General features: G+C 38.0%; 1 protein-coding gene across 1 annotated transcript in view; it reads left to right on the top strand.

Moving 5' to 3' along the window:
* Positions 1-22,069, top strand: part of LOC132825687 (nuclear receptor subfamily 5 group A member 2-like) — a 100,426-nt gene that overhangs the window by 2,702 nt on the left and 75,655 nt on the right. The window contains exon 3 of the mRNA XM_060841074.1: positions 17,270-17,913. Within this exon, the coding sequence (XP_060697057.1) occupies positions 17,270-17,913 (644 nt within the window). The remainder of the gene's footprint in view (positions 1-17,269; positions 17,914-22,069) is intronic.

Below are 22,069 nucleotides of genomic sequence, written 5' to 3'. Positions count from 1 at the left end.
CCTCAGACAGCACCTTCCAAACACAGGACCACCACCATCTAGAAGGATAAGAATTGCAAATACATGGGAAGACCACCACTTGAAAGTTCCCCACCATTCTGTCTTGGAAATATATCACCATTCCTAGTTGCTGGGTTAAAATCCTAGAATTCTGTATGCAAGGGCATTGTAGGGCAACTACAGTGGTTCAAAAGAACGTAGCTCACCACGACCATTCACCCAGGGCAACTAGGGATGGGCAATAAATGGTGGACATCAACATCTCACAAGTGGATTTTTTAAAAAAATGTCCTGGTCAAGCAGACTGTCTAATGAAAAACTAAGGCACATAAAGCAGCAAAAATAAATGGAAGGCCTGGTATGTTTTCAGTAATTAGCAGCAAATGACTAAAAAGCTAATAATAACACAGAAAATTGATTATAAAAATAAATTGACAAACTAAAAAAAGCATAAACTTTTAACGTTATATAAAAAGACAGAAAGTAGCTAAAGTAAATGTGGGATCTTTGGAGATTGCAACTTGGGAATTGATGATGGGGAACAAGGAAGTAGCAGACAATTTAATTAAATATTTTGCATCTGTCTTCACAGTGGAGGACACTATAAATATCCCAAAGATAACAAATAAGCAAAGACCTAATGGAAGGAAAAATATGCTAACAGTCTCTATTACAAAGGGCAAAATATTTGACAAACCAATTGGATTAAAGACAAACAAATCACCAGCACCCAATGACCTGCACCAAAGGGCTATAAAGGAAATGGCTGCATGGATAATGGAAGCATTGGTTGGAATATTTCCAGAACTCACTGGAGGATTCCAGAGTTTGAAAAACAGTTAGTACAATGCCCTAGTTCAAGCAGGGAGGGAGGTTCAATGGGCTGGCGATGGGACTGGTGGTATTATCACTGGACTGTTAATCCAAAGGCCCAGATAATATTTTGGAGACCTGGGTTCGAATCCTGCCATGGCAGAAGGTGGAATTTGGATTCAATAAATAAGTGAAATTAAGAATCTAATGATGCCCATGAATCCATGGCCGATTGTCGGAAAAACCCATCTGGTTCACTAGTGTCATTTATGGAAGAAGGACACTAATGAACCTGATCTGACCTAAACCCATAGCAATGTGGTTGACTTAACTGCCCTCTTGGTCAATTGGGATGGGCAATAAATACTGCGTGGACAGCAATGCTCTCATCCCATGAATGAATATAGATAAAATAGGCAGGAAACTATAGGTCAGTTGATCTAATGTCAGTCATTGGGAAAATGCTAGAGCCCAATATTAAGGAAGAAATAGCAGAACGTGTAGATAAGCCTGATTTGATCAAACAGATTCAATATGTTTTTCAAACATTTTGCAAGAGTTGTATGAGGATATTGTAAGTCCAGTTAATAAAAGAAAACTGGTAGATGTAGCGTATTTGGATTTTAAGAAGACATTTGATAACTTTTCACATAAAAGGATATTGCACGAGATAGGAGCTCATTTTATTATGGTAAAGTATCAGCACAGATTGAGGATTGATCAACACACAGACGAGAGAGAGTTAGGATTAATTTTCAGTTGGAGAGACAGAATTAGTGGAATGCCGCAAGGATCTGTCTGAGGCCTTCAGTTATTTACTACATATATTAGTGACTTAGAGGAGGGGACAGAGTGTAATGTATCCAAATTTACTGACAATACAAAAATAGTTGGGAGGTTACGTTGTGATAAGACATCTGCAAGGGGATGTAAATAGGTTGAGTGCATGGGCAAAAACCTCATGGTTGGAGTTTAATGTAGGAAAGTGAGAGTTCATGCACTTTGGTAGAAAGAAACAAATAGCAGACTTTTTTCAATGAAGAGAACCTCCAAAAAAGTGCATTGCAGAGGGTTTGTGTTTTCCTGTGCATGGAACACAATAATTTAGCATGCAGGTGCAACAAGTAACTAAGGATGCAAATGCAAGTTTGGCCTTATCGATAGGGTGTTGACAGAGCCACACCTAAAGTTTGTGTACTGTTTTGTTCACCATATTTTCTAATTCCTAAAACGAAGAGGTTGACTTATAAGAATAGCTAAACAAACTAGGCCTTTACTCATTAGAGTTTAAAAGAATGAGAGGTGATCTTGTTGAAGCAGACAGGATTCTAGAATGGGTGGGGTGAGGGGGGGGGGCATGCTTGACAGGGTAGATATTGAGAAGATGTTTCCTCTAGTGGGGAAATTTTGAAATAGGGTGCATAGTTACCAAGTTAGGGAGTGCTCATTGAAAACTGAGATGCTTAGGAATTTTGTTCCCCAAATGTGAATGTCTGAAATGTTCTATTCCAGAGCATTATGGCAACAAGATCATAGAATCCCTACAATGTGGAATAGGTCCTTCAGCCCAACAAGTCCACACCGACCCTCTGAAGAGACCCACCCACTGGACCCATCACTCTAAATTTACCCCTAACCAATACACCCAACCTACACATCCTTGAACACGATGGGCAATTTAACATGGCCAATTTACCTAACCTGCCCATCTTTGGATTGTAGGAGTAACCCAGAGCAAATCCCACCCTGATGTGGGGAGAATGTGCAAACTTCACATAGACAGTGAGGCTGGAATTGAACCTGGGTCCCTGGCATTGTGAGGTAGTAGTGCTAACCACTGAGCCATCGTGCCACACCTTTGAACATATTACAAGAAGAGGTAGATTTTTGAAATAACGGGGAGTTGATAGCAATGTTGAGCTGGCATGAAAGAGGATTTGAGGCCTGGACAGATTAACCATGATCTATTTGATTGATGGGGGGCCAAATAGTCTAGTCCTGCTCCTTTTTTTGCATTTTTCTGTTTTGATACTCTACATTATGTTGTAGAAAAATCATCTCAATATATCTAGGTTGTTTCATTTCTCACTTTTGGTTCAAATTTACCATTGAATAGTTGCTTGAAACAGGAAAAACGCATATCAATTGTTATGATTATCAAAGAAAACTTAATTAACTTGTAACTTAGAGTGAGCGAGGAATTTCAAGTAGTTCCACACATATTTAGTTTGCTGTGCAAAGTTGCAACAATAAGAGGCAACAGACTGCATGACACAAAATTTATCACAAGCATTTTAGTTAAATGAACACTAATTAAAGAAAAAATTTTATTTTAAGGTTCACTTCTTGAAATAGCAACAAAGTATTGAATAAATAATTACAGAAAGTTAAAACCTAAAGTGTACTTTTAATTATATTGAGAAAATATAATCTTAATCAAACAGGGACAGCAAGGTAGCTCAGTGGTTACCACCGCAGCTCACAGCACCAGAGATCCAGGTTCAATTCCAGCCTTGGGTGACTATCTGTGTGGAGTTTGCACATTCTCCTTGAGTCTGCGTGGGTTTCCTCTGGGTGCTCTGGTTTCCTCCCACAATCCAAAGACGTGCAGGTCAGGTGAATTGGCCAGGCTAAGTTGCCCATAGTGTTGTACATTAGTCAGAGGGAAATGGGACTGGGTAGGTTACTCTTCAGAGGGTTGGGGTGGACTTGTTGGGCTGAAGGGCCTGTTTCCACACTGTAGGGAATCTAATCATGACTTGCAAAGAACTAATGTTATAGACATTGGAGAACTTTGCAGAAAATCTTGGGATTGATGTAATGCAAATGAGATGACCCACTGAGAAAATCTAGCCCATTTTGCTTTATTGAAGTGGACCCACTTTCATCCAGTTATCAAGTTGGATCAGTAATGGCTTTTGATTTCCCCTAGCTGATGGTATTCCTTTCTACAGGCTGGAAGACAAAGTATGGTAATGGGAGAGCTTTGAAAGGGAGAAGGTGAAGGTTGACAGGGTTATAAAAATAGCATTAAAACGCAATCACATATTGTAGATGCAGACATGTAAGTAAATTTGGACACATTGTTGTATGCTATAGTCTGACTTCTCCCCTGTTACAAAGACAAAATGTTATTAAATAGTACGCATGTACAATTCCAAAGTACAAAACATTGTCACGCTTTCTAGAAGAACATTCAACACATGCATAATGTAAACTGAGACATTTCACTGATTTATTTGGCTCAAGAAGTATTAAAGAAAGCAGTCTGATTAATTGAAAGGAAATCTCCATTTTCAGCCAATGAGATGGAGAAGCATTTGTGACCATAGTAAATAGGAGCAGGAAGCTCTTGAACTTATTTCTCCATCAGTAAGATCATAAAGGGTCTTTTACGTAAAATAACTTTAATCAAATTGCAATGCGCCTACCCACAAACCTTCAAGATAGCTAAGGAGGCTCCTATGTAACCGATTTGCCTACAATCATGCCCTATGTCAAACAGGAATAATGAAAACAGTGCTGAAGTAAATACATGAAAAATATCTTTATTCTCAATTTGCTCACTTCATAATGGCTAGACCTTGTACTAAGTAACAGTGACATTAGAAAGATGAGGATGGTTCTGAATCAGAACAGAGCAAGTTAATTAGAAACGACCGTAAGAGCAAGTCTGAGAATGAATTATATTTATTTCAATGCAAGAGGCCTTACAAATAAAGCTGACAAACACGGGGTATATATGGGAACACGGTACTGGGACATGGTAGCTATGACAGAAACTTGGCTGAGAGATGGACAGGACTGGCCACTCGATGTTCCTGGTTTTAGATGTTATAGGAAGGATAGAAAGAGAGGCAAGAAAGGAGGGGGAGTGGCATTTTTGATTAAGGAAAACATTACTATAATTGGAGAAGCTATTTCTGAGGGATCATTTCGTGAATATATATGGGTTGAAATAAATAAGAAAATGATAATCATTTTGATGGGAGGGCTTTTGCCCAATATGTCGATTTTCCTGCTCTTCAGATGCTGCCTGACCTGTTATGCTTTTCCAGCACCACACTCTTGACTCTAATCTCCAGCATCTGCAGTCCTCACTTTCTCCCTTATACAATAGGCCTACCAATAGTTAGAAGGAAAGTGAGACGCAAATATGTTGAGAAATCTCAAAACTATGTATGAATAATAAGGTTGAACTAGTAGGGGATTTTAATTTTCCAAACATTAGCTGGGACTGTTATGTGGGAAATTTCTGACAGGAACAAAAGCTTAACTATTTTTTTCAGTTTAAATATAAGAGAGTCCATGAGTTTGACTGCAGTAAAAAATTGATAAAATTCACATTAGTGATGAGGAAGTGCTTTTCGCAGATTGGCATTAAGATACGTAACTTGGACAGAAGAATTTGCGTAGAGGGAATACGTGGGGAATCTATTCAAAATGTGCAATGTCAATATTTATGAGACCTTGGTTAGGTTTCAGGTGTGGAATGATTTGTTTTTAGCAAAGGGACGATCAAGAGCAATTAGGTAGAGGTGTTCAGAATCATGAATGATTATGATAGAGTGAAGAAGGAGAAAGCGATTCAATGCCAGAAGATTTGGTAATCAAAGGAGGCAGATTTGTGATTAGTAAAGGAACCAAAGTAACCACATGCGACACAGGAAGTCAACGTTTTTAATATTGTCTGTTTTGATCTGGTATCCACTGCCTGAAAGTTAGAATAGCTTCATTAAGATTGAAAAGGGAATTAGAGAGTTACTTGAAAAGAAAGAATTACTAAGCTATCACAATGAGCAGTGAGTGAGAATAATTGGATAGCACAGCCAATGAGCTGGCACATGGATGATGGGCCATATGGCCTCCTTATGTGCTCTATCATTCTCTGGTTACTGGGATAGTATAGAAGGAATCTATTCATCCTATGAAACTATTCATAGCCTGTATTGTTGGAATAATTTAAAGGACACTTATTCACTGTGTGCTTGATTGGAATGGCATAGAAATATAAAAAAAAGCACTATTTTCACTAATTGAATTAATGGAATAGAATAGAGAGAAACCATTCACTTTGTGTGTTTTCGTGATAGGATGGAAGGACTGTATTCACCTTCTGTATTATAAGGATAGTTTAGAGATAATCTATTCAATATGTTACTTTTAGGGTAATATATTGGAACTTCCTGGGGATCTATCCATTTTTAATTTGTAAGTGTAATAGGATTCTATTCACAGTCCATGTTATTAGAATTAACCAGAGCAAATTTTTCACCTTATCCATTATTAAGATAATATTAAGGGAATCTATTCACAATTCGTCTAATATTTGCTGTTGACAGTGGGTATAATTTGGAAACTATTGTTTCTGAGTAATTGACAAATCTCATTGTGCTGAATGAACAAAATAATACATATACCTTGGGGATGAATTTCCATTATCTAATTTTTTTTCTACTATTTCTACAGATTCTCCTAAATTTATGGTGAATGCTTAAAACATTGAAAGGAAATTAAGTAATTAATAGTGAATAGTAAATGTAAAGTTATATTTCAAGAGTTGATGAATCTGCTGATAAAACCCAAATTATAAATAATTAATTTTTTAAAAAATACCTTGAATATCTTTGATCAGTTTGATTCACATTTATAATAAATGATCAATCAGAATGCAGTTATAAATCCCAAAGAAATGAGATATAAATAAAGGGTTTGTTTTGGTCAGTTAGATATTTGATAAGCGCAATCATAAATAAGAGTTTACAAAGCAAGAAACTGTGAGTTTCACTAAACATGATCTAGAAAAAACATTCATCAAGATACCAAAACCTGCAAAATTTAGGCTTGGGTTAGGAATAATTGATTTGATTTAGTTTCAATTCTTTGTCACATGACATCTCATGACCAACTTGACTCCAAACTGTTCATGCTTATGTTTGCTTTTAAGAAGCAGTCATGAGCATGTCATTAATTAACTGACACATAGAAACCTCTGTTGGTGGATAATAGGTGCATATCTATCTAAAATATGTAAATACTCACTGTTATTACATTCCTGACTGCAGTGGCGATGCATCCACACTCATCGAACACTTCTTCTATTTGGGGGTGGAACTGCACAACTAACTGTTTACCTCCCTGCCATTAGGCCAAGGTAGTTAATGAGTCTTGGACATTTGAAGAGTATTGCACAATTCTCTATCATTCAATGAATTGCAAAATGTGATATATCAAGCTCAAAGATTCTGCATGAACTTTTTACTGGACAGCTGACTTCATTATGATCCAATAACCTGCACAGAATACCTTGCAATGTGTGCATTCATATTCAATTTGCAAAAATCAAATAATGGATGTAGATTTAAACATCACCATTAATTTAGAAAATGGAAGAAGCTTTGACAAAGACACATTTCACTGTGAGATTGACTCCATGTTTAAGGTATTAAATTATTCAGTTTTGGTATTTCTATTGGAAGATAAGATTAAATGGGAAGTTATCAATGTATTCAATTCAAACTATTTATAGTATTATAATGCTCTATGATTTGCTAGTGGAAAATAGAAATTTGTAACTATGGAATATAGATTTGTCAAATTTGTATTATTAGCTCGATCAAACAAAAGCATTGGAGCATTGCATAAAAGCTACTTCTTGTGCTTTTCTGATTAGACCCATAATGTACTATACTAAACATGCCGTACAGCTGATCAAGTTCTGTTACACTGTAGAAATATATAAAATATTACACACAACATCCGAACAGCTGTTGAGGCCAATTCTCATTTTGATATTAACTTTCGTCTTGGTTCTGGACTTCAAATTTTAACATAATTTTGTTATGAACCCATCGTGATCCCATAACTGACGCTGGTTAAAATGTGCAAGATAAGGAGGAGGACCTTTCTCTTTCAGCGACTAGTTGGTTTCTCATTGCCACAGATTTGGCATTTCTGGTTCTCTGTTAATCACTGAGGCTGCTAGTATGTTCATTGTTGACCATGTACAGAAGTTGCCACTCTATCTCCCTGGAAACACTTTCAAACTGGTTTCATCAGCCCCTTTTATAAGATTTGACAGGCATCAGAAAATGAGTGACACAGGACACCTTGGTGCTGAAGGGGCACAGCTGGCCATCCCCACTCCTATGCTGATTGAGCCTTCTGTTTCCTCTCAGAGTGACCTACAACATCTCTGAAGTGTCTAAGCAGAAATCCACCCATGTTTTATTCCATGGACTGGATTAATTTTGAACTAATGCTATTCTAGAGTCATGTTCTAAGTTGGTCACTTAGACTCAAAAGCAATAGAACAGTTATAATGAGGAATGAGAAAGCAGCAAAATAATTAAACAAATATCTGGGATTGGTCCCTACAGATTGGAAGTTTGCAAATTTAACACTGTTTGCAAGAAAGGAGTGAGGAAGCAAGAAATGAGAGAAATACAGGTCATATGCACAAGTATAAGACCATTCAACTCCTTCACCCTGCTCTGTCGTTCACTAAGATACTTCAGTTATTGGGAAAATGCTGGATTCTATGATCATGAGAGTCTTAGAAATGTACCTAGGAAGATATAACAATTTTGGAACAAATCAGCATGGTTTTGCAAAAGGAAAATCCTGTTGACATATTTATCAGTATTCTTTAAGGACTTAAATGACAAGATTGATGAATGGGGATCTACTAGATGTAGTCCCTGGATTTCCAAAAAGCATGTGATCACAAAATTACAAAATTGTTCTGGTGCATTCAGTCCACTGTGCCTGACCCTGTTCTCAGAGCATTTTAACTTTGAGCCAATCTCCTGTCTTTGTTCCTAATTCTGCATATTGTTTATATTTAAATAATTTTCCAAAACCCTCTTGAATGCCTCAATTAAACCAGCCTCCATCACATTTCCAGGCAGGCAGTGCATTCCACATCCTATTTATTCACTATGTGAAAAAAATCTTTCTCACCTCACTTTTGTTGTTTTGCAAACAGTTTGGAATTGTGCCCTTTGGTTCTCAATCTATTTATAAGTGGAAATCATTTCTCCTATCCACTCTCTGACCAGACTCCTCGTGATTTTGAAAACTTCTACTGAATCTCCTTTTAGCCTTCTCCTCACCAAGCAAAATGGTCCCAACTTCTCCAATCATTCCCCATAACTGTAGTGTTTCATCCCTGGAACCATTCTCATAAACCATTTCTGCATTCTCTCTAATGTGTTCACATCCTTTCTATGATGTGACATGCAGAGCTGTAAACAACATTCCAGCTGATGTCTAACCAGTGCCTTATATAAGTTTATCATGAGCTCTGAAGAAGGGTCACTGGACTCGAAATGTTAATTATATTTTCTCTTCACAGACGTGCTGAATTTCTCCAGCAATTTCTATTTTTGTGTACTGCAGACCTCCAGCATCCACAGTTATTTGTTTAATTCATCATGACCTTACTGCTATTGTAAACTGTGCACCCATTTATGAAGCCTGGAATACTAGATGATTCATTAACAGCTTTCTCTATCTGTTCTGCCTCCTATAATGGCTAATGTACATATAAAACCAAGTTTCTTTGCTCCTGCATATGCTTTAGAATAGTCCCTTTATTCTATACCATCAATGTGATAAGGCACCCCCAAAAGGTTAATAGACAAGATTACAGTCCCTGAAATTAGGGGAATATATTAGCACAAAGAGAGGTGTGGTTAATAGACAGAGATGAAGAGTGAACATAAAAACGGTTGGTGCTGAAAACACAGCTATTTACAATTATTATAATAATTTAGACGAAGAAACAGAGGAAAATGTATCTAATGACAAAAGCTAGGTGGGAATGTTAGATGTGGGGAGGATCCAGAAACTGCAAACAGATTTAGATAGATCAAGTGCGTGGACAACAAAATGGCAGATGGAGTATAATAAATAAAGACGAGAAATCATTCATTACAGTAGAAACCTGTCAAGTTTCAAAGAGACTTCAGTGTGCTTTTGTAAGTAATACAGAAAGTTATCATGTAGGCACAACCAACAATTGGGCAAAAGAAATCTCATGTTGGCTTTTGTTGCAAGGGTATTGGTCTATGGGAACTCAGAAGTCTTACTAAAATTGTACAGGGCTTTGATGAGACCACACCTGGAATATTGCGATTAATTTTGATTTTATTTAAGGCAGGATATGATCGCATTGGAAGCTATGCATCAAAAGTTCCCTAAAATGATCCCTGGGATGAGAGGGTTGGCCTTTGATAAGAGACTTAGTAAATTGGGCCTATATTCTCTAGGGTTTACAAGCAAAAGAGATGATCTCATTGATATATAGAAGTTTTTGAAGGGGCTTGATAGAATAAATGCTCAGAGATTGTTTCAGCTGGTCAGGCAATCTAAAACATGAGGGCACAGTCTCTGGAGATCATTATTGATTTAGATGAAAAGTTACTTCATTCAAAGAGTTATGAATCTTTGGAATTTGCTTTCTCAGAGAGTTTTAGATGTTCCATTGTTCACTGAGAGAGACAAATTTTTGCTGTCTTATGAATCAAGGTTCTGGAAACTGGTTTGGAAAATGGGATCGATACGCAAGATCACTTATGTTCATATCAAATGGCGAAGCAGACTCAGTAGTCTGAATCATCTATTTCTGCACCTTTTCCTTGTGTTCTTTTTTCTTTTTTAACAGTCATTATTTTACACATGAATATTTCATATATTCACAACATTATTGAGTTATAATTAATTAATGCATGAACGACAGTAAGGAATTTATGGGTTGGAATTTCCTTTTTCGATTCTATTTCAGTACAGATCAATTAGAAGATACCTGAAGTACATTCAGACCAAATGGATCTTAACTCATCCATTCCTCTCACCTGGCATGGCTATGCCATTCCCCTGTTACAGACGTGCTCCCCCTGTATTCAACTGATGGAGTCTGGCATAGCATTAAAAACAGACAGTGTCACGCCGCCTTTGGCTGGTGTCCATAAGCAGCAAGCCTGAGATCCTGCAACACTTCTCCTCTAATTCCTAGCTCCACCTATTTGAAGTGGAAGAGATTTCTCATAGAATCAGTACAGCGCAGAAGGAGGCCATTTGGCCCATTGATTCCATACTGACCCTTCGAAGGGCATCCCACACAGACCTCACCATATCCCTGTAACCTTGCATGTCCCATTGCTAACTCACCTAACCTGGCCACTATGGGCAATTTTATATGAACAATCCACCAAACCTGCAGAATTTTGGACTGAGAGGGACCTTTAGGACCAAGGGGGAGTGTGCAAACTCCACAAAGTCCAAGGGTGGAATTGAATCCAGATCCCTGGAACTGTGAGGCAGCAGTACTAGTTAGTACTAACCACTGAGCCACTGTGCTGCCCATGCAGCCATTTCACAGATACCCTAACCTTGGCATAACCTTCGGATTTCAATGAGTTAACTGACAAGCGGGAGGCAGTAAGAATACATAATCTGGGATTTGAGCATTGAAAACAGTCTTGGCAGTATCAAGTCATTTATCACGAAGGGTAGCATGCAATTTCTAACAATTAGAAGGTTAAATTGCATTCAACCAGAACAGCTATAGTTTAAAACAATTGTTTCACAGAAGTACTTCATACATTATATTTATGTGTTAGAAAATGAATGAGAAAATATGCTGCTGATAATAAGTAATGCCAAAAATGGAGTCTGGGAGATAATAATAATGATCTCCCTTTTTGTCTTATTTGAAAAAAAAATTTGTAAAACCCTACGCAAGCAACACTACATCACTATTCCTAGCATAATTAGATAACAGAGATCTCCAAATTTTGTCCAGCTACACCATTTGTTTCATAATCTGTATTCTGAAGAAAGTTTGTTAGAGGCCAAGTACAACTAAGTCAAAGCCATAGATTGTGAGAATCTTGAAGACATTCCTGATGTTGCACAGTCTATGTCACTGTTCCAGATGTTTAGTAAGCCATATTCAAGTCTCTTCTTCCATGCCCCCTCTCAGTATAGCACAAAAAATAAAAATGCACTTTGCATAAATATAACATCCTTGGAGACTGAAGTTATTTCAAAAGCCTGATTTCATATTGAATTGAAGCAGCCTGCAGTCTCAGCTGCTCTGCATTTATACGAAATTTTTTTTTCAAAATGGCATCTATAGCTATCTGTCACCAATCCCAGACTATGTAATTAGATTAGATTCGCTACAGTGTGGAAACAGGCCCTTCGGCCCAACCATTCCACACTGACCCTCCGAAGAGTAACCCACACAGACCTTACACTGTGGCAATTTAGCATGACCAATTCAGCTGACCTGCATATCTTTGGATTGTGGAAGGAAACCAGAGCAAACCCACGTAGACATGGGGACAACGTGCAAACTCCACACAGACAGTTGCCTGATGCTGGAATTGAACCTGGGTCCCTGGTACTGTGAGGCAGTGCTAACCACTGAGCCACCATGACACCAGCCAAAGGGGGCCTGACGCTGTCTGTCTTTAATGCTATGCTAGGCTGCATCAGTTGAATACAGGGAGAGCATGTCTGTATCTCTCTGTACTGCCCCTTTACCTCAATTGATTCCATTTAGGTAGTAATCTGCCTTCCTGTTCTAGCCATCAAAGTGGATAACCATACATTTATCCACATTAAACTGCATCTGCCATGCATCTGACCAATCACCTAACTTGTCCAGGTCACCCTGTAATCTCCTAACATCATCATCACATTTCACCCTGCCACCCAGCTTAGTATCATCAGCAAATTTGCTAATGTTATTACTAATACCATCTTCTATATCATTAACATATATTGTAAAAAGGTGCGATCCCAGTACTGATCCCTGCGGTACCCCACTGATCACTGCCTGCCATTCTGAAATGGAGCGGTGTATCACTACTCTTGTTTCCTTTCAGCCAACCAACTTTCAATTCAAGTTAGTACTTTGCCCCCAATACCATGCACCCTAATTTTGCTCACTAACCTCCTATGTGGGACTTTATCAAAAGCTTTCTGAAAGTCCAGGTACACTACATCCACTGGATCTCCCTCGTCCATCTTCAGAGTTACATTCTCAAAAAATTCAAGAAGATTAGTCAAGCATGATTTCCCCTTTATATATCCATGCTGACTCTGACCTATCCTGTTACTGCTATCCAGATGTGTCGTAATTTCATCCTTTATAATAGACTCCAGCATCTTTCCCACCACGGAAGTCAGACTAACTGGTCTATAATTTCCTGCTTTCTCTCTCCCACCTTTCTTAAAAAGTGGTGTAACATTAACCACCCTCCAATCCGCAGGAACTGATCCCGAATCTATCGAACTCTGGAAAATAATCACCAACGCATCCACGATTTCTTGAGCCACCTCTTTCAGTACCCTGGGATGTAGACCATCAGGCCCGGGGACTTATCAACCTTCAGACCTAACAGTCTCTCCAGCACCAAATCCTGGCAAATATAGATTCCCTTAAGTTCAGGTCCTTCAGCCACTGTTACCTCAGGGAGATTGCTTGTGTCTTCCCCAGTGAACACAGATCTGAAGTACCAATTCAATTCTTCTGCCATTTCTTTATTCCCCATAATATATTCCCAATTTTAGTCTTAACCATTTTTTTGCCTTTCACATACCTGAAAAAACTTTTACTATCCTCCTTTATATTATTGGCCAGTTTACCTTCGTTCCTCATTTTTCCTCTGCGTATTTCCTTCGTAGTAATCCTCTGTTGTTCTTTAAAAGCTTCCCAGTCCTCCGTTTTCCCACTTATCTTTGCTATGTTATACTTTTTCTCTTTTAACTTTATATATTTCTTAACTTTCCTCGTCAGCCACGGCCACCCCTGCCTCCTCCTAGGATCTTTCTTCCTTTTTGGAATGAACTGATCCTGCAACTTCTGCATTGTACACAGAAATATCCGCCATTGTTCCTCCACTGTTATCCCTGCTATGGTATTGCACCATTGAACTTTGGCCAGCTCCTCCCTCATAGCTCCATATTCAACAGAAATATTGTCACTTCCGATTGTACCCTCTCCCTCTCAAATTGCAGATTGAAGCTTATTGTATTATGGTCACTATTTCCCAAAGGCTCCTTCACTTCGAGGTCCCTGACCAATTCTGGTTCGTTGCACAATACCAGATCCAGAATTGCCTTCTCCTTGGTTGGCTCCAGCACCAGGTGTTCTAAGAATCCATCTTTGAGGCACTCCATGAAGTCTCTTTCTTGAGGTCCAATACCATCCTGATTCTCCCAGTCTACCTGCATGTTGAAATCCTCCATAACAACTGTAGTAACATCTTTGCGACAGGCCAATTTCAGCTCCTGATTTAACTTATATCCGACATCCAGACTACTGTTTGGGGGCCTGTAGATAACTCCTAAGAGGGTCTTTGTACCCTTAGTATTTCTCAACTCTATCTACACTGACTCTATATTCCCTGATTCTAGGTCACCACCCCCCCCCCCCACCCCCCGGCCTGGAGTACTGTGTGCAGTTTTGGTCTCCAAATTTGAGGAAAGACATTCTGGCTATTGAGGGAGTGCAGCGTAGATTCACGAGGACAATTCCTGGAATGGTGGGATTACCTTACACTAAAAGACTGGAACGACTGGGCTTGTATACCCTTGAGTTTAGAAGACTGAGAGGGGATCTGATTGAGACATATAAGATTATGAAAGGATTAGACACTCTGGCAGCAGGAAACATATTTCCGCTGATGGGTGAGTGCCGAACCAGAGGACACAGCTTAAAAATATGGGATAGACCATTTAGGACAGAGATAAAGAGAAACCTCTTCACCCAGAGAGTGGTGGCTGTGTGGAATGCTCTGCCCCAGAGGGCAGTGGAGGCCCAGTCTCTGGATTCATTTAAGAAAGAGTTGGATAGAGCTCTCAAGGATTGTGGAATCAAGGGTTATGGAGATAAGGCAGGAACAGGATACTGATTAAGGATGATCAGCCATGATCATATTGAATGGTGGTGCAGGCTCAAAGGGCAGAATAGTATATATGTGATCATATAATTAACAGCTTGTACAGTGGTCTTTTTTCTGCTCCTCCGGATTTGTCACTCTCTTCTAGTTTCATAATTCTTAACATTTTAGAGCCTCCTGTATCAGTGAAAGCTCTCAAATTTCTAATGAGGAGCAGCCGTGAGAAAGCCCTGCACAGAAGAATCCACATTCCAGTGACACATTAAGAGAATACTCTCTAAACATTACAATGTCCTAGATAGAACTTTTCTGTAAATACTTCACACCAGCCACAAAGTGCCTTCTTAAGAGCACAGTTCCAAATATCCTAAAGTTTTGCAGAGGATGATGTATATCAGTGAAGCACATCATGGATGAGGTTCATCCTGAAGTGTGTTCTAGTTGTAATCAGGATGACTTTGCTTCTTCAAATATAATGCACATCTTTTTCAAACCCAGTAACCCTCCTCCGTGTAGCTCTGGACTGTGTCCATTCAGAGCTATATTAAGGCATTTCAGTACCTTTCTTAGGTACTTCAGCCTATGTATCTGAGATAACCCCTCCAGGTGACAATACATGAAGTATAATTCAATAGTATTTCTGATCTAAAACTATTTAAGACTAATTTATATTAAAGTTTTCTGTATGTGAGGAGTCGAGAGTGTGATGCTGGAAAAGCACAGCCGGTCAGGCAGCATCGAGGAGCAGGAGAATCGATGTTTTGGGCATAAGCCCTTCATCAGGAATCATCAGGAACTTCTGCATGTGTATTGAGTAACAGTTTATCTGAGTAACAGTTTATCTGTAACTGATTTGTACAGTATATAAATTTAAATGCTAAGTGTGTGCATAATGAAAATTATTCAGGTGAACTAATTCAGGCTGCTGTGAGCATAAATACAGTTATATGTGCCTTATTCTCCTAGAGTAGGTTTTTTCACTTTTACATACTGCAAACCTATTTCTCCTTGTCCAGTAAAAGGAAATGTTCTTCTGGATACAGTGTCATCTTGTGCTTCCCTAACTCATGTTAAAAAGATGTCCTCTTACTGATTCCAAAAACCCCAGGGAACTGAGCTCTGAAAGTGCCATTAAGCATAATCCCCAGATAAACATTGGGATTGCCACCGGAGGAACTTTTAGGGCTGGGATATGCAAAATTGGACACAGGTATTAATAATGTGGGCTCCAACATTATCTGTACAAGGTTCAGCCAGGCCAAGTTGCAGGCTTCTGCCAGTTTGTTTCATATTAGAAGTGAGTGCTAACAGCCTATTTGCCTATGAAGTCACTTTAGTTGATTTTGTCCTTGCTCACATTTGACAATTAAGCACTTCCAACTGTAGTTCCTATAGTCAACAGAAGCATTATCAACTTTGCCTACCTTGAGGTACACCAAGGCTACTATAACAACTTGTCATCATTGGCTAGGAAACCAGGGACTGACCCTTTGATTTTTATGGCTCAGAAGATTCAGTCCCGAGTTGAAAATCATCTTTACCTAATCAATCTTTGGGAGATCTGGTTCAGTAATGGATGTTGATTAATGTTCTTTGAGATCATAACGCATTGTACTTTATTAAAGTTAATAGATCGGACACGTTCAGATTGAGATCCAGATCTTTTCATCTTCAAAACAATAATTCTTCAAAATAGCAAAGAAAGAATATTCTATGCTTTTAGTATTTTTATAATTAACATATTAATACAGTTATGTAACTCATGTACAACATGAATTTCATGTTAATTTAATGTCAATGATTCTTTCTCAAGTCCACATTATTGAGTACTGCATAAAATAATTCATTTCTATTGATCATTAACTTCAATACTAATGACGAATAATTTACAAAGTAGAACATTTGCTTCATTGTATATTCAATAGAAAATGCCAATGAACAACTTCTGAAGACCATTATTATAGCCAGCGGTCTACATTATTTATATTAATATCAATGAGCCATTTACTGGCACACCTTCTAAGGGGTTCTCAATTTCATTATTTAATTATTTTGGTTAATCTATTAACATGGTTTATCGTTAAACAACCTCCAGTTACACATTCCAATTGCTGTTTTATTAGGAATCCATCAGCAAACAATAAAACTTGAAGCAGCCGCCAGCTCAACATTTTGTTGCAAATCACATATAAAGAAATCTAAAGACAGAAAGAAGCAAAATAAGACGGTTCAGAAGCTTTGCCAAAAAAAGTTGAAAGGTTGAAAAAAATTGCTTTATCTTGGCTTTAGAGGAAAACAATATTTTTCTCTTTTTGATACTAATTTTCCTTCATCCTTATTCAGAGATTAGTTGATGAATTTTGTAATAAATATTTGCATGTCAAACAACTTGGGGTAAGGTTTTGTTGACTCGTGAACTTGTGAATCTTTGAAAATTCAGACTGGTACACTCCTAATATCATGTGTTTGAAGCAGTGGCTATCTTAACTCTTTCTGCCCAGGTTGAGTTGATGAGTATTCTTTTTTGCTTTCTTAACTAGCTGTCCGTGCAGACAGAATGAGAGGAGGAAGAAACAAATTTGGGCCAATGTACAAGCGTGACCGAGCTTTAAAACAGCAAAAGAAAGCCTTGATACGAGCAAATGGCTTTAAGCTAGAGACTGTGCCTCAAACAGTGTCATCTGGGCAAACTGACTATTCACTCCCAACTGCCATACATAATATACATTCTTTATCCAAAGGCATGCCACCAAACCCAGCTGCTTTACCAGCCACAGATTATGACAGAAACCTTTATGGAGCGCCACCAGTCGGCATGTCCGTGCCAAACCATGGAGTACTGCCAAACTATCAGTACACATCGTTTCATAACCGAACAATCAAGTCTGAGTACCCAGACCACTACGCAAGTTCACCAGAATCTCTGGTTGGTTACCCCTATCCAGACACCTATCAATCCAATTCTCCTCCTTCAGTCCCACAGCTGATTCTAGAACTCTTACGGTGTGAACCTGATGAACTTCAAGTCCAAACTAAGATTTTGACGTATCTACAACAGGAACAGGCCAATAGGGGAAAACATGAAAAACTTAGCACCTTTGGTCTCATGTGCAAAATGGCTGACCAGACCCTCTTTTCCATAGTTGAATGGGCACGCAGTTGTATATTCTTCAGAGAACTTAAGGTAAGACAATCTTCAACTTGATTTAATAAATATTGCTGAGGAAAGTGAATCATATCATTCAATATCTGACAAATTGTACTGAATGCTATTTTCAACATTTATTTTACCAACTAACATTGCACAACTAGTTGCAGTGGGGAGAACGGAATCACTCATGATTCCATGACTATGAACCTTAATTGTTCCATACTTTCCTCGCTGTGTTGATTGAAATCAAATTGTGCTGTCAGCTTTCCTGTAACAGAAACAAAAGGTTTACTTTCTGCATGGTGTTATTTCACCTTTACAAAAGTTACTTACAAACACTTGACTTTGTTTAGATTCTCTGCAACTAAAAGGTTTCAATGCTTCATTTGATGCAATAGCATGATCAGTTTTAAATGTTATCCTTATTTATTTTATTTATTATAGGATTGGATTTTAAATTATTATTAGTATTTCCATATTGTTACATTCAGTGTTTTGGAAAAATGAGTAATTTTAAGATATTTTGAGAAGCCAGTGTAAAATATTGGAAGAGATGGACATTGAAACCAAAATGCATTTTTAACATCAATATTTAAAATACCTTATATTCAGATAAATCCTTTGTATTCTTGCAAAGTATAGAGAAAAATTAAAATGTTTTATTTTTCCTGGTACCTGTTATTGATGGAAGAGATTTTCTTTGTTTGAAATTAGAGAGTGGAATCTTTACATTCATTTAATACATTCAGCAGGTAACGAATTATTCCATTCCTGGTGATTTCTTTTATCTTTTAGATGATTATTTTAAGAAAAGGTTTACTTTTTGTGAATTCTGAAGTGAGTAGCCAAGCTGTCCAAGAAAATATTAGCTGATATTTCTTTACACAAGTGAAAAATCAGAATTAGAGATTATCATTGTGCCAATTTCATAAAAGATCCAAACTGATATCTCAGAACAAATATGTAGCATTGCCAAAAAGGTAGTATAATTACTTCAATTAGTTCCAATAATGAGACATCTATACCCCAAGTGTTTGAACATCGAAATTCAAATTTACATGCATTTCAAAAATTAGTAAAATGATAATTGGGATAATTTCTTAGAAACCAAATAGCATGTTTTTATTCAAAGATAAAGTTATAGTTGTTCTACAGTTTTAGTTTGCTCTGAGTCTATACCCAGACTTACTTAATTGATCACAGTGAGCATCATTGGTAAATTGACTCACATAATCAAATACAAAAAATGGGTTATGCTGTTGAATTATTTTCCAGAGGATTGAACTAATAATTCAGAGTGAAATCTCCTCATGATGCAATTTGAATTTAGATGTAAAAGTATAGACTGTTTCGTCAGTAAAAATGATTAAATGGACTTGATGAGCAAATAGCATCCTGCTGTGCAGTAGTTTTAAAAATGTTTTTCTATGATGTTGTCAGACTGTCTTATTAACACAAGTGGTGCACTAATATTCTTTAAGGGATGAAGCCTGTCATTTTCACCTGCTAACTCTAGTTCCTTACCAAAGTGGTTGACTCATAAATGAATAGCAAAAGAGCCAAAGGGACCATGAGAAAAAGCTTTTGTACAAAGCAACTATTGGATCTCCAATGTATTGCTAGTGAATGTGGGGGAGGCAAATTCAATTATGATTTTCAAAAGGAAATTGGATAATTATACAAAGAAAAATAAATACAAAGCTACAGGGAAGCCATGGAGAAGTGGCCTGAGTCACTCTTGCAGAAAGCAGATGGGACACATGAGCTGATGGCCTATCGTGCAACTCTTCTATGATTCCATTAATGATATATGATATAGTTAATAATACAGTTTGCTTACAGTGACATATCAAACCATCAACACTCACAAATAAACATTTGTAAAAGGTACTTCACAGATCATTATTAAGCCAAATTTGACACTTCCATGTGAAGACCTATTAAAACATTGACCCAAACCTCCATCAAAAAGTTAAGTTTGCAAGAGGTGACTGTGGTGGAGATAAATGAGTCAAGAGTGTGATGCTGGGAAAGCACAGCAGGTTAGACAACATCCGAGGAGCAGGAGAATCGACGTTTCGGGCATAAGCACTTCATCAGGAATGAGGCTCGTAAGCCGAAGCTGTGAGGTAAATGGGAGGGGTGGTGGGGTGGGTAGCTGAGAAAGTGATAGGTGGATGAAGGTGAGGGAGAAGGTGATAGGTCAGGGGGGAGTGATGGACAGGTCTGGAGGTCGGTGTCGGGTTTTAGGCTTGGGACTGGGATAATGTTGGGGGAGGGGAAATGAGGAATCTATCCTGTGTGGTTGCAGGGTCCCAAGGCAGAATATGAGGCGTTCTTCTTGTAGCTGTTGGGTGGTAATGGTTTGGTGGTGAAGGAGGCCCAGGACCTGCATGTCCTTGACGGAGTGGATCAGTGGAGGCGTTCCAGGACCTGCCGGGTCAAAATCCTGGAGCCCTCTTCCTAACTGTACACCTCATGGACTGCAGAGTTCAAAGTGTCAGCTCATCACTTCTTTCTCCAAGGCAATTAGGGATGGGCAACATATGCTTGTCAAACCATCAGCACCTACGTACAAATGAGCAAATGATCTGTTTTTAAAAAAACTGCTTTCATGTCTTACAGCAATTCCACATGCCAAGAATAAATGTTTTACAGTGAAATGAACCCTACTAATTCAGCAGATAAAATAAGTTGTTCTAAGATTACTTAATGACTTAAATTGATTGAAGTAAGACTAAGCCAAACATTTTAAATCCCACAGTCTATTTGTCCAAAGCTGATTAAAATCCCTGTCACTTTCCCTACTGTCAAGACATGTGACCTCATTTATGTTAAATGTAAATTGTAATGACAGCAGGTAAAACAAATAGCCTTCCAGCTCTTTTCTAATTTCCAAGTGATGACTTCCTTCCTCTGCCCAGCTTTAATAACAGCCTTTTGGTCAAAGTCTCAGCCAACATTGCTCACAACTTCCCCTAAGCATGATCTAACAATCATGATCTAGCACTCCATAGCTAATTATAATAATACAGAATCCTCCCTGATGATCACACCATGATTTTCTGGTACCTAACACTCCAGGTTTGTCTTTACTGATGCTGCAAATGTCACTTGCCATACCTTCCAAATCTTCATCACTGGCTACATTAAACATCCCAGCACTTGGGCTTCTAGCCTTCTCAAACTGATAATGCAAACTGTTTCACAGCAAATGCCCCCAAAATGGCTGGAAACATATACAGCTGGCATCCCTGATCTCACCATTGGGCTTATCCGGAAGGTCCTCAACGTTGTGCAGATAATGCATTTAACAAACATTCCTGTGTGTTTGTCTTGTTTGAATCTGTCAGCGTTATCTCAGCAAGGGTATAAAAGGGAATCCAATAACATTTTAGATTTCTTTAGAAAAATGAACCCAAGTTGTACTTAGTCTTCCTTATTGCTTGATTTCTGGCAATACTCCTCAAGGTAACAATTGTTTTAGGTAAATATATTTAACAGCTGATGGCTGGACTTTAATTTATTGCTGGAGCAAATTATGGAGATTTTTTACCAACTCTGAAGTGGAGACAACAAAGCTGAAGAACAACCAAAGTGACAAAATAATCTTACCTATCTCCTTTTGGATAATGATTTAAAATACATCACTTGTCAAAGGATAGACATCGGTGCAATAACTAGTGGTGTACAGCATAGTGTCAAGTGGAAAACGTAATTGAAAGATGTCATATTGAGAAATTATAGTTGAGAAAACTCTATCTGCAGTCTCTGGGAAAAAATCAATACTGTCATATAAGGGCCACATTAGCAGCGGCCAGAGCAGGCAAGGTCACCTCCATGTTTGTCAGATTCAGTGTGCAGTTCAAGTTGTTGCCATCCTTCATCAAACCTCTTGATAAAGAACTATAGCTGGAAATTTAATCTTGGCAGCTGTGGAAATTCGCTTTAAAATAAATAACTTCAATGTAAACAATGGTGACAGGAAGTAATATTTTCACAATGGACTTTTGCAGAGATGCCCCTGTTTAAAAAGCGATATGATTGTACAAAGTTAATTTTGGTAACTAGGTAAGTGAGATAATCTAAACAATTGAGAAACTCTGCTCTATACTCCATTTCCCTTGTTCTACTTGACTGTTGTATTGTGATAACTGTATTTCTATGCTTTTGTTTCCTGTATTAAAAA

This window comes from Hemiscyllium ocellatum, chromosome 21 (genome assembly GCF_020745735.1).
Source record: "Hemiscyllium ocellatum isolate sHemOce1 chromosome 21, sHemOce1.pat.X.cur, whole genome shotgun sequence".
Taxonomy (NCBI): domain Eukaryota; kingdom Metazoa; phylum Chordata; class Chondrichthyes; order Orectolobiformes; family Hemiscylliidae; genus Hemiscyllium; species Hemiscyllium ocellatum.
Note: the sequence above shows the minus strand (reverse complement) of the source record. Positions and strands in the feature narration are given on the sequence as shown.